Source organism: Podarcis liolepis, assembly GCF_965112155.1.
Source record: "Podarcis liolepis genome assembly, chromosome: 7".
In the NCBI taxonomy this organism is placed as follows: Eukaryota; Metazoa; Chordata; class Lepidosauria; order Squamata; family Lacertidae; genus Podarcis; species Podarcis liolepis.
The window spans coordinates 85,232,751-85,246,386 of NC_139561.1; the positions used below are offsets into that span (position 1 = coordinate 85,232,751).

The following is a 13,636-nucleotide window of genomic DNA, read 5'->3' on the forward strand; positions in this document are numbered from 1 at the left end:
TTAAAATGGTAAGCGTAATGCTGGTGGTCAACAAAAGAGGTTTAAAGATTCTTTCTAGGCAAATCCTTAAAAAAAAAGTAGTATAAACACAGACAACAGGGAAACACTGGCCTGTGTGCGCTCCAGTTGGAGAACAGCCTTCACCAAAGGAGTCATAGATTTTGAAATATATTTTAAAAAAAAAAAGTCCAGTAGTATCTTAGAGACCAACTAAGTTTGTTCTTGGTATAAGCTTTCGTGTGCATGCACACTTTTTCAGATAGATTTTGAAGACGCTCAAACTCAGGACGAAAGGGAGAAACGTGCGAAGAGGAAGGCACGCTTGGCAAACCCTCACTGTAATCACTTCCCCCCAAAAAACCTATGTCCCAACTGGAAGGATGTGTGGATCCAGAATTGGCCTCCACAGTCACGTGGACTCACTGTTAAAACCACGTTCATGGAAGACAATCTTACTTGGCCACGAAGGATTGCCAAAGAAGAAGAAGAGAGAGCCATGAAACTCACTTTGGGTGTCCTTGGGCCAGTCACCGCCTCTCAGCCCAGTGCACCTCGCTGGGTTGTTGTAGCGATTAAAGAAGGAGAGCAGGGAGACAACCATGTACACTGTGGTTGAGCTCCTTGGAGGAGGAAAAAGTGGGATATAAATGCAATAAATAAAGAAATAACCAACTACAGAGGGCGCCAAGCTGGAGGGAAGGATGTCCTCACCAGACCCTTCTTACGGCAGCGAAGGGACAGAAATAGTTAAATCATTTAGTTAAATCGTCTTGAAGAGAAACTGCTGGGTGGAAGTAAAACAAGGCCAAAAGTGACGTGCTAGAAAGGGAGTGAGCGAGTTTTGTTGCAGATAAGAAAGCGTTTGGAGACATCCGGAGATGGAGGATGCAGCAAATCTTGCTGTAGGAGGTTCAGAGACAATTGCAGATTAAGCACTTAGGCGGGAGACCATGGAAGAGAGAATTTTGGGGGGTGAAGTCGAACTGTTGGAAGGCTGTAGCACCTGCTGCGTCCGTAGAGACCGATGCAGGAGAGACGTGGTTGGTTGCAGCCGGGGCAGAGGAAGGCGTCCGGTTGTGCTGCTGCAGATTCGCCGTGGCGTTTCTTCTCTCTGCGCTCCTCCTAGGAGATGGGAGAATGCGGCAAATTATGCTGCAGAAGCTTCGGAGAGAATGACGGATTAAACACTTGTGCCTTATGATGTAAAATGGGATAGCGACAAAAGGGACTGGTTGCACGCTAATTGTCCAAAGCTGTGAACCGCTATCGTATTTTTTGCTCTATAAGACTCACTTTTCCCCTCCTAAAAAGTAAGGGGAAATGTGTGTGCGTCTTATGGAGCGAATGCAGGCTGAGCAGCTATCCCAGAAGCCAGAACAGCAAGAGGGATTGCTGCTTTCACTGCGCAGCGATCCCTCTTGCTCTTCTGGCTTCTGAGATTCAGAATATTTTTCTTCTTGTTTTCCTCCTCCAAAAACTAGGTGCGTCTTGTGGTCTGGTGCGTCTTATAGAGCGAAAAATACAGTAATTTAAGAAGGATATTGGTAAACTAGAATATGTACAGAGGAGGGCAACCGAGATAATCGAGGGTCTAGAAACCAAGCCTTATGAGGAACAGTTGAAGGAGTTGGGTGTGTTTAGCCTGGAGAAGAGGAGACTGAAAGGAGACAGAATATCCGTCTTCCACTAGCTAAAGGGTTTTCACACGGACGATGGAGCAAGCTTGTTTTCTCTTTCTCCAGAGGGTAGTCCCCAAACAACAGCTTCAAGTTCCAAGAAAGGAGATTGCAGCTAAACATCAGAAATAGCTTTCTCACAGGAAGAGCTGTTCAATAGTGGAAGTTTGTGGTCTCTCCTTCCTTTGAGGATTTTAAGCAGAGGTTGGATGGCCATCTGTCAGGGATGCTTTAGCTGAGATTCCTGCCTTGCAGGGGATTGGGCTAGATGGCCCTCAGGGTCCCTTCCAACACTACAACTCTATGATTCTACATTTGAATCCTTCATAGTGACTTCCGCATCGGGGTTGCTACCTTGTGCGTACAAATAAATGCATTTGATTCGTTACCTGGTTATTACTGGCCTCCGGTAAGGGAACCTAGGTACAGTCGTACAACCTTGGAAGTCAAACAGAATCCGTTCCAGAAGTCCTTTCGACTTCCAAAACATTCGAAAACCAAATTGCATCTTCTGATTGGCTGCAGGAAGCGCCTGCAGCCAATCGGAAGCCCCGTCGGACGTTCAGGTTCCGAAAGAACATTCACAAACCGGAACAATCACTTCCGGGTTTGCAGCATTAGGGAGCCAAAATGTCGGAGTTCCAAGGTGTTCGGGATCCAAAGCGTTCGGGATCCCCTCCAACAGTGGCAAAGGGGCAAGCTTGTTCTCTGATTCCTGGTTGTCTCTGTGAACTCCACAGAGTTTCTCGCCTGTGAGCCTGTGCATTAATGTGGAACGAAGTGGGTGCTTCCGTGCACATCTCCCTGGCTGCTCCTTTCCTGCCAGCGCCATCTGTTTATGCAGTTGCCCACTGGCTGACTCAGCCCTTGCAGGAATGATGTGGTCGGAGAGCAGCAGCAACCACCGTGAGGGGGCTGGCCGTTGTTCACCCGCGCTCTCTTTGCCTCTTGTCTGCGGTACTTGGCCCTTAGCCTTCGCCTCTCCACAGGGATGTCAGGACCGCCAAGCAGGTGGTCTGCCTGCATGGGATTTTTACATCTTCCCTCCCCCCTCTAAATGCCATCAGTTGGTCCAGGTGACAGCTTCCGGGTGCCCACCGGCTGACTCAGTCCTTACAGGAATGGCGTGGTCAGAAAATAGCACCTGTTGTTGCGTGGGAGAGAGGGTTAAATCTGGGCCCTTCGCCAAATCCCAGTAACAATGGTGTGTTCAAAGTGCAGTGACTCTTGGTTGCCGTCAGGGATCTGAAAGCTTTCATTCAAGCCAGCGGATTTCATCCTCGGTGGGGTCTGTGTGCGTACATCATGTTCGCTCGCCATAGTACTTCACAAAAATGCAATGGGACGCACACACTTCACTGCTGTGACGGAGCTTGTAGCATGGAATGATGTTGCAAAAGAGGCAGAGGAACCTATTGGCTAGTGACTGTGTCATCGCTAGTGACAAACTCCTCCTCCTTGCATCCCGTTTGTACCTTTATGTGCTTTGAAAGAAATACACATACAGTCATACCTTGGGTTACAGATGCTTCAGGTTATGGACCGCCGAAACCCGGAAGCACCGGAACGGGTTACTTCCGGGTTTTGGCAGTCGCACAGGCACAGAAGTGCTAAACCGCGCTTTGCGCAGAAGCACAACCCGCACATGTGCAGATGCGCCGCTGTGGGTTGCGGACACTGCAGGTTGTGAACGTTCATCCTGCACGGATCACGTTTGCAACCCGAGCGTCCACTGTGCATATATTTTTAACAAATCTTTAGAACCGGGGTCCCCAATGTGGTTCCCATGGAAACTATGTCACCCTCAGGCATGGTCCTTACTTAGCACCTACCAAGGCTTCTCACTCCTTCCACTGTATTGTATTTTCGGTCTCTGTGGAAGCCGCCCAGAGTGGCTGGGGAAACCCAGCCAGATGGGCGGAGTACAAATAATAAATTATTATAATATTATTATTATTATTATTTTTAAAAAGCTTGGAATTTGTTTTGGATTTGTTTCTTATTTATTTGTGGGTTGCCTGCTTTTTATGCCTGTGCTTTATTTATTTATTTATTTGTGTGTGTGTGAGAGAGAGGGGGGTGGGGAGAGAGGGAGAGAGAGATAAGTGCCAACTCCCTGGGGCCCTGAATGCCCAAGCACCCACAAAATTATCCATGAAGGGGCTGGGCACACTGCATGGCACCCACAGCCCTGAGCACCCACAGTTGCGAGGCCAAGCTGGCACTCCTGCTGTGTGTGTGTGTGTGTGTGTGTGTGTGTGTGTATTGCCTGCTTTCTTTACAGAGAGAGAGAGAGTTGCCGGTTTTTCTTCTGTGAATTTGTTGTTTTGTGGTTTCTTACCAAAGTTACTTAGATTCCCAAATGGGATCCCAGGCTCAAAAAAGGTGGTGAGAGATCCTTGCTTTAAAGACTGAGCATTTCCCCAACTCCTCTGAAAATGGCAGTGTTGGACTAGGACCCAAGAGACCAGGATTCAAATCCCCGATCTCGCTGGGTGACCTTGGGCCAGTCACTGTCTCTCAGCCTGGCCTACCTCTCAGGGTTGTTGGGAGGATAAAATGGGGAGGAAGAGAACCAATGTGTGCCGCCATGAGATCCTTGGAGGAGAAGATGGCAGATAAATGTGATTTAAAAAAAAAAAAAACTTTCCTTATTGAATGTATGAATGACTATAGCCCTTTAAACACAACCAAAAACTGCAGCAGCATCACCATAATTTCACTTTTGGGCAAAATATGACTTTAGACCTGTGCACTGTTTGGTTTTACTTGCTTCTTTACATTTTTTTTTTAATTATATGCCTTTTACTGTTACAAATCTCTAAGGGATTTACAAGTGGAATTATTGAGAAAAGCGGTTGAAAACAAGCGATTTAAAACGTCTAAAAAGAAAAGAAACCAGTGATAAACTAACAAGAGGAGCTTAGTTGTAAAGGAGCTTGCAGGGAGTTTGATAGTAAGGCAAATCGAAGCTGTGAAGGCCAATTAAACACAGTTAGCATGTGCATAGATACTGGCCTCATTCACATATTTGTTTTGGCATCTGTCTGTCTCGAGAGACAGGTGGGTGTGAAGCCAAACCACTGCGTTAGCAGTACTAAAGCGGCCTCCCAGGGGCGCAATCCTGGGCAGCGCGCGTGGAAGTCCTGGGCTGCCCCAACGACAAGACCCCCTTTCTCGGCCTCACTGATGTGGTCCAAAGGAAAACAGAACAAGATGTTTGTCTCCAGGTTGGCTGCAGGAGCTGCCAAAAGGAGGCATACAAGACACCATCCAACCGCCTTAGGGACTCCACTCCACATTTGTGTAGGGTTTACTCCATAGACTTTTTCTTCTCCCAAAGATATCCCACAAGGCAGCGGATGTTTAGGACCGGAGTTTTGCTCCTAGATGGGCCACCTTTCCAAGTAGCTCACCTTACCCTCACTTCCCTCTACGACATGTGCAGATGGATGGGGAGGAGGAAACCATTCCATTGCAGGGAGAGAAAACCTTTCTCCAATGGAAGGTTTTCCTCAGCCCAACTGTTATGTACTGAGTTGAATAGGACCCACAAGGCAGCAGTCTGATTGGTCCTAGAACAATAGGATTCAGAATGCAGCAGTCTGATTGGTCCTAGAACAATAGGATCCAGAATGCAGCAGTCTGATTGGTCTACTGGAGCCACCCAATCCAGCTCCGGGTGGAAGGGAATCCACAACCTGATTAGCCTATAGGAGAATCCCGGAATTAGCCAATCACGTGGGGCCCATTGTGTAAATAATGTATACAGTGGTGCCTCGCAAGACGAAAAGAATCCGTTCTGTGATTCTCTTCGTCTAGCGGTTTTTTTCGTCTTGTGAAGCAAGCCCATTGAAGGATTAGCGCTATTAGCGGCTTTTAGCGGCTTATCTGCTGATCGGATCAGCTGATAAGCGGCTATTAGCGGCTTTTAGCTGCTTTTAGCAGCTTAGCGCTATTAGCGGCTTTTAGCTGCTTTTAGCGGCTTATCTGCTGATCGGATCAGCTGATAAGCGGCTTAGAAAAAGGGGGGGGGAGAAAAAAAAACCATCAGGAACTCGCAAGACATTGTCGTCTTGCAAAGCAAGCCCATAGGAGATTCGTTTTGCGAAGCACCTCCAAAACGGAAAACTCTTTCGTCTAGCGAGTTTTCCGTCTTGCGAGGCATTCGTCTTGCGGGGCACCACTGTATAAGGCAGACATTCTGAGGGAACTTCCATTCCTCCTCACCGCTATGAGCTGAATAAAGAGCATGAAATCCACTCTCGACCCCGAGTATATTTCACCAACCCACTGTAATTGGGTGACCTGTGTGTGCCAGCTTAATCTGCTGCCCCTGGGCTGTTGGAGGGAAGCTTCTCTCAGTTCTTATCCCTGCTGCCTCTCAGTTCTTATCCTTTTTTAATCTTTAAACCAGAACTGGATCAAGCAGAGGGCTCCTTGTGGCCGTCCTGATGGCAACAGAAGCCAGCCCTTGTTTCTTGCAGTAGCGCCTGCTCCAGCCACCCTTTTCCCTAATCAGGATAAACGAACCCAGGACTCCTGGCTCGAGAGACCATCCAAAGCACAGAAACAGGGCCAAGGCTTGGAGCTTGGAACCAGACATGAGGAAACCCAAACCACAGACGGGTGGGCGGAAGGAACAGGACATACCAGCTGGGACAGAGGACTGGTCCCCAGATGTTGTTTCTCTGGGGCAGAGGGGAGGGTGGCAGGAAGGGACCTGGTTGGCTGGAGGAGGACAAAAGTCTGGCTTTTGTTTTCTTACGTCCGTTTGCGAACGTCTATGCCCTGCCTTTTCTTCCATCACGGAACTGGAGGCCGTTCAGTTCCCAGGAGGACACAGGAAGCCAGACCACAGTCCATCTAGCTCAGCCTTGTCTAGTTCTCTGCTCCTCAACCTTGGGTCACCAGATGTTGAGGAACAACTCACCCCTTGGTCATAGAGTTGGAAGAGACCACAAGGGCCATTGAGTCCAACCCCCTGCCAAGCAGGAAACACCATCAGAGCACTCCTGACATATGGTTGTCAAGCCTCTGCTTAAAGACCTCCAAAGTAGGAGACTCCACCACACTCCTTGGCAGCAAATTCCACTGTCGAACAGCTCTTACTGTCAGGAAGTTCTTCCTAATGTTTAGGTGGAATCTTCTTTCTTGTAGTTTGGATCCATTGCTCCATGTCCGCTTCTCTGGAGCAGCAGAAAACAACCTTTCTCCCTCCTCTATGTGACATCCTTTTATATATTTGAACATGGCTATCATATCACCCCTTAACCTCCTCTTCTCCAGGCTAAACATGCCCAGCTCCCTTAGCCGTTCCTCATAAGGCATTGTTTCCAGGCCTTTGACCATTTTGGTTGCCCTCCTCTGGACACGTTCCATTTTGTCAGTGTCCTTCTTGAACTGTGGTGCCCAGAACTGGACACAGTACTCCAGGTGAGGTCTGACCAGAGCAGAATACAGTGGCACTATTACTTCCCTTGATCTAGATGCTATACTCCTATTGATGCAGCCCAGAATTGCATTGGCTTTTTTAGCTGCCGCGTCACACTGTTGGCTCATGTCAAGTTTGTGGTCAACCAAGACTCCGAGATCCTTTTCACATGTACTGCTCTCAAGCCAGGTGTCACCCATCTTGTATTTGTGCCTCTCATTTTTTTTGCCCAAGTGCAATACTTTACATTTCTCCCTGTTAAAGTTCATCTTGTTTGTTTTTGCCCAGTTCTCTAATCTGTCAAGGTCGTTTTGAAGTGTGATCCTGTCCTCTGGAGGGTTAGCCACCCCTCCCAGTTTGGTGTCATCTGCAAATTTGATCAGGATGCCCTTGAGTCCATCATCCAAGTCGTTGATAAAGATGTTGAATAAGACCGGGCCCAAGACAGAACCCTGTGGCACCCCACTAGTCACTCTTCTCCAGGATGAAGAGGAACCATTGATGAGCACCCTTTGGGTTCGGTCAGTCAGCCAGTTACAAATCCACTGAGTGGTAGCATAGGTTGAAGAATATCTGGACTATCAGCAGCGCCCCAGGATTTTAGATGAGGATCTCTCTCTCTCCTAGCCCTCCCTGGCTGAACCTGGGACCTCCTGAATGTTGTTATTTAATATTGTTTACTCTTAAAAAAGCACACCCTGCTTTCCCCTTCCGTAAAGGAGATGCTCAGAGCACCTTACAAATGAAGGTAAAGGTAAAGGGACCCCTGACCATTAGGTCCAGTCGTGGCCGACTCCAGGGTTCCGGTGCTCATCTCGCTTTATTGGCCAAGGGAGCTGGCGTACAGCTTCCGGGTCATGTGGCCAGCATGACTAAGCCACTTCTGGCGAACCAGAGCAGCGCACAGAAACGCCATTTACCTTCCCGCCAGAGTGGTACCTATTTATCTACTTGCACTTTGACATGCTTTCGAACTGCTAAGTTGGCAGGAGCAGGGACCGAGCAACGGGAGCTCACCCCGTCGCGGGGATTCGAACCGCCGACCTTCTGATCGGCAAGCCCTAGGCTCTGTGGTTTAACCCACAGCGCCACCTGCGTCCCTTACAAATGAAATACACGTGTAAAAGCAACATAAACCCAAGCACCATATGAAAGTCAGTTTAATTAGCAGAGGTGCTAATTTTAATGTAAGTAAGGTGACATTTTATTCACACGGGATTAAATAATTATTCTGAATAAAAATGTTTGCCTTGTGCGCGGGGACTTTGGGCAAAGGTGTATTTTATTATTTTGATAAAATATTATTAATAATAAAAGCGTTGCAGGGGTTTTTTTTTTGGGGGGGGGGGTTGATCTGGAATGCTGGAAATCTGTAATAACAGCCCAGAATAGCCCCCAATCTCATTTCCCTGATTTTTCTTTGCCTGTAATTTGAAACTGGAGAGAGTGGGGAGAGGGTGTGTTTGAGGTGCTGTTGTACATTACTCTCGAGAAGTCCACAGTGTGCTTTTGAGAAGTACCCAGAATGTCATGCTAGGTGTGGAATATATGAGTTTATTCTGGAGCTCAAATAACAGGAGAGGAGGTCTTGCCTCGGTGGATTTTATTATGGGACCTCAACACACAAATGGTACTGCCACCTCTCACTCCCTCCATAGTTTGAGCATGGGCTTACTCTTCCTGTTCCCCTATAATTTATCTGGTTAACGTCTCAGTCTCCTTTCCAGATCTGTAAAATGGGAAGATTAGCTACTTTACAGGGATGCTGGATTTGCAAGGCAAAAACTGAGAGGTCCTTGTGGAGTAGAGGGTGAGACTTGGTCCTGGGAGAGAGAGATTTAAGTCTCCGCTCAGTCTTAAATTTACCTGGCGACCTAGGTTATAAATAAGGAACATGCAGCGCTCTGTAAAGGTGCTGACCTTTAAAGCCCTAAACGGCCTCGGTCCTGTATACCTGAAGTAGCGTCTCCACCCCCATCGTTCTACCCGGACACTGAGGTCCAGCACCGAGGGCCTTCTGGCGGTTCCCTCACTGCGAGAAGCCAAGTTACAGGGAACCAGGCAGAGGGCCTTCTCGGTAGTGGCGCCCTCCCTGTGGAACGCCCTCCCACCAGATGTCAAAGAGAACAACAACTACCAGACTTTTAGAAGACATCTGAAGGCAGCCCTGTTTAGGGAAGCTTTTAATGTTTGATGTATCATAGTATTTTAATATTCTTTTGGAAACCCAGCCAGATGGGCGGGGTATAAATAAATTATTATTATTATTATTATTATTATTATTATTATTATTACTTCACAAGAACACTGCGACAATTCAGGAGCTTAGGAATGTAAAATCGCCTTAGACCTAAAACCGGAACAGATATGCTAATAATCATTGCGTTTTAAAACAAGGCTGCTGTGGATAATGACTAAATATATCTAATTTTGTGCCTTCTTTCGTCTCTCAGGTCTGAATCACAGCGCATCATTCTCATGCGAGGCCCACAACGATAAGGGGGTGGGCACATCTCGGACTGCAAAGGTGACAGGTGAGAGGATGGGTTGTGGGGTGCATTCCTAGAGCAAACGGAGACCTTTGCCAAGGCCGCAGCACAACTGCTTTAGGTACACTGTGAGGGTGAAGCTAAATGCATATTTGGATTTAACACGGAAGTTCTTAACAGTGCAAACGCTGTCAGCTGGTGTGTGTGATGATTAATGGGATCTGTGCAGGCACAGAGGGGAAATTCCTCCCCCTGCTGCAATTCTGGAGGAAAGCCCCATTTACGAAGCTAGGGGTTTTTTTTGCTTAGGGAGAAAATCTAATCAATTGCTCCGAGGCAGTGAGGGCGTCTGGGAGAATTTCTCCCAGTGAATATACTCGCTTCAGAGGAGGAGTGTTCATCAGGACCACAGGAGAGGAGGAAAGGGGAGGTGTCCACACACACACACACACACACACACACACACACACCCTACACCTTCTCTGATGCTGTTAAGTAGCATCCCCCTTCCGCAGCTGATGCAATTGGCATTTTTAAAAACCCGGGCTTCAAATGCAAACATACAACGCAAAGATCCTTTTTTAACTTGGCAAGTTGCCCTGAGTTTATAGGAGGAGCACATGCTACTTTCAGATCACGGATTTGGATCATTACTGACACACACACACACCAAAATTCCCTGCAAGTAGAAAACTAGCATGTTGAGCATAAGGCTTAAGATGAAACCTTTATCCTTGAAATGCTAGCTTTCCGTCGGCAGGGATTCCTTGGCATGCGCTTAGAAAGGTAGCTGTCGCAATAAGTGTGCTTCGTGTAATTGCCCGAGTATTCTTTTTAAAATAAAGTTTTATTGATCTGCAATATATAACAATTACCAAAAAGAGAGAGAAAATATGCAAAAACAAAACCCCAACTCATCCCCCTCGCCCCTCTAGGAACAGATAAATTCAGTTGTTTGCCAAAGTCCAATCTGTGGTTTTGGTAGTTGCTGTTGTTCAGAGTTATCAGTAAAGTATTTTATAAACGGAATCCTTGTATTCTTGACAACATCTGGATCACAGCAATGATGAACAAGCCCGTGAGAAGGAGCCTGTATCCTAATCACAAGTACGTAGGCCCCGCTGACCACAGTGGGACTTACGTCTGAGTAAACATGCATAGGGCCATGCTGTAAAACACCCTCTTTTTGACTTTCCTCTGCAGTAAGCTCTTGTGGTATATCATACACCTGCTCTCTTACATCTTCCCTCTAGTGGTACCTGGGCGGCCAAGTGCCTTATCCCTTCTGCATCGTAGTGACCACCACCTGGAAGTGACATGGGAACCAGGACCGAGTGGAGCCTACGCTCTTGAGCTCTGCACCATCCAGGTAAGAAGGGAAGCCTTGAAGCCAGCCCAAGTTCCCTCGCCCAGCTATTTTGAGGAAGGATGCCTCACTCGGCCACTTTCGCCCCTGCCCTTCGAGGGAGCGCTTTTATTTTTAGGAGCCATTTCCTGGCCAGCTTCTGCTTCTCTCAAATGTCCAACCGGATGCCCTCATGACGTGTGACAAGCTCTCAGGAATAGGGAACTGAAAGAGCATCGAAAAGGGATTGCAGAGGCCAGGAAACAAAACTGATAGGGTGTTCAAATATGGGGCCATCCGTCCGTCCCCTTCTAGGGCCTGAGGTGGCAGAGTGATCTGTACCAGTTTGGGGTTTGGATGGCTGCCGCTTTTGAATGTTTTCCCCACATAAAACAAAGCAAACAGCTCGAGAACAGAAGGCAGGTGCCTCTGAGGCAAAAATCCTCCGCGTTGTGTTAGTGAGTTTTTATTATTTAATTGCATGTATTTATTCAAGTAGGGACATGGGTGGGTAAACCACAGAGCCTAGGACTTGCAGATCAGAAGGTCGTGGGTTCGAATCCCCACGACAGGGTGAGCTCCCGTTGCTCGGTCCCTGCTCCTGCCAACCTAGCAGTTCAAAAGCACGTCAAAGTGCAAGTAGATAAATAGGTACCACTCCGGCGGGAAGCTAAACGGCGTTTCCGTGCGCTGCTCTGGTTCGCCAGAAGCGGCTTAGTCATGCTGGCCACATGACACGGAAGCTGTACGCCGGCTCCCTCGGCCAATAAAGCGAGATGAGTGCCACAACCCCAGAGTTGACCACGACTGGACCTAATGGTCAGGGGTCCCTTTACCTTTACTTTACCTTTATTCAATTTGCTCAAGGTGGTGGCTCCTCTTCCTCACAACAGCCCTGTGAGGTAGGTGAGGTTGAGAGGCAGTGATTGGCCAAAGGACACCCAGCAAGCGTCATGGCCATGTGGGGATTCGAACCCTGGTCTCTCACAGGTCCTAATGTAGGGTTGCCATACGTCTGGAACTTCCCAGACATGTCCGGGATTCCAATGACAGAATTAGCGTCTGTGGGGGAGTCTTGGAAAATCGGCAAAATGTCTGGATCTTTGAAATGTCCCCAATTGAGGAGAGCTTCAACATAGAGGGAGCTTTGAAAAAGTGTGACATGCCCCCGGACCACAAAGTGGTACAGTCTGGAATTCCGCCGCAGAGATCGAGCCTCTGAACCGATCCACATGTTATGCAGTCGGCGAAAATCCTGGACTGTTCCACTGCAGAGGGGAGGGGGAGTTTTCATTTTCTTCTCTTTATTTCATTCTTCAATGTTGTTACACGGTCCAGTGAGGCTTCATATAGCATCACAAAATTGTATAGTTGGAAGGTGTCCCAGAGGCAGGGGTGCCAACTTGAATAAAATATTGAGGAGGGGGGTGGTAAGCCCTGCCCTGCAAAATCAGTCACATTGTGCAGTGGCCACACACTAGTTGAATGGCAATGCCCATCAACTTTTTTGAGGGGGCTAGCCCCCTAAAAAATAAAATAGGTGGGGGGCCCTAGGAGTCGGCTTCTGTGCCCAGAGGGGCATATCTAATGCAAGGCAGAATCTCAGCTAGATTATTGTAGAGAATAATATGTTCCTAACTCCTGCCCCGTCAACCCATCCCTGGCACACGCTGCCTTTCCGTCCTCAAATCCTTACCCCTGCCCCTTTTCCCCAGGCTGTGCGCTCGGACGAGGACCTCAGCACCGTGTCAGACCGGGAACTCTATAACCAGAACCTCCACGTCCCCCCATTCAGCCACACCCTGGATGGCTTGAGCCCCTTCACCACCTACCACGTGCGGGTGTCTTGTCGCTCCCGAGAGGGCAACTCCCCATGGACCCACTGGGTTGCTATGGAAACCCTGGAAGGAGGTGAGCTTGAAATGGGAGTTGGAGGGGCGAGAATAGGTGGTCGATCCTTCTGGGTTCCGCCTTGATCTCTTGGAGGAGAAAAGAAATCACAGAGGGGTTCCGCTTGGAGCAAGAATGAGGAACCAGACGTTGCTAGACTACAACTCCCATCAGCCTCCGGGCCGTTGGCCATACTAGCTGGGCCTTATGGGAGTTGGGGCCCAAGCAACATCCGAAAGGCCACAGGTTGTCTCTGAACTTAGAGAGGGGCCAGTTTGGAAGCCAGGAAGATGGAGAGGGCCTAACGCATGGCTTAGAGCAGGGTTTTCCCAACCTTGGGTCTTCAAATGTTTTCGACTACTACTGCCATCGTCCCTAGCTGGCAGGACCAGTGGTCAGGGATGATGGGAGTTGTAGTCCAACAACCCAAGGTTGAGAAAGGCTGGTTTAGAGTCAGAGTTTCCTAGCTGCTTTTGGACTACAACTCCCATCATCCCTAGCTAGCAAGGCCAGTGGTCAGGGATTATGGGAACTTTAGTCCGAAAACAACTGGAGACCACGGTTGGGAAACATTGGTTTAGAGAGTAACAGTGGTTCTCAAAGAGTGTGGCCTGCCACTGTGGCCTGGCAGGAGAGGAAAGCAGTTGTAGCTTGAAGATTCAAGGACCATCAAAGAAACATTTAAACATTAGGATAGAATAGTACCGAAATGATTTCTCCGCAACCTATTGTTGTGAACAGGGATTTTCAGCTCTGACAAATATGAAAGATCAGAAAAGAGGACTGCTTTTTTGTGTTCATG

General features: G+C 48.2%; 1 protein-coding gene and 1 long non-coding RNA gene across 4 annotated transcripts in view; one reads left to right on the top strand and one right to left on the bottom strand.

Annotated features, from left to right (window-relative positions):
* Window positions 1-13,636, bottom strand: part of LOC310712764 — a 274,730-nt gene that overhangs the window by 190,131 nt on the left and 70,963 nt on the right. The gene's annotated exons all lie outside the window — the stretch shown is intronic.
* LOC310712597 (tyrosine-protein kinase receptor UFO-like) overlaps window positions 1-13,636 on the top strand; it is a 77,576-nt gene that overhangs the window by 31,464 nt on the left and 32,476 nt on the right. For all 3 annotated transcript variants that reach the window (XM_083515809.1, XM_083515807.1, XM_083515808.1), the window contains exons 5-7: window positions 9,564-9,644; window positions 10,853-10,968; window positions 12,660-12,855. In XM_083515809.1, coding sequence (XP_083371935.1) covers window positions 9,564-9,644; window positions 10,853-10,968; window positions 12,660-12,855 — 393 coding nt within the window. The remainder of the gene's footprint in view (window positions 1-9,563; window positions 9,645-10,852; window positions 10,969-12,659; window positions 12,856-13,636) is intronic.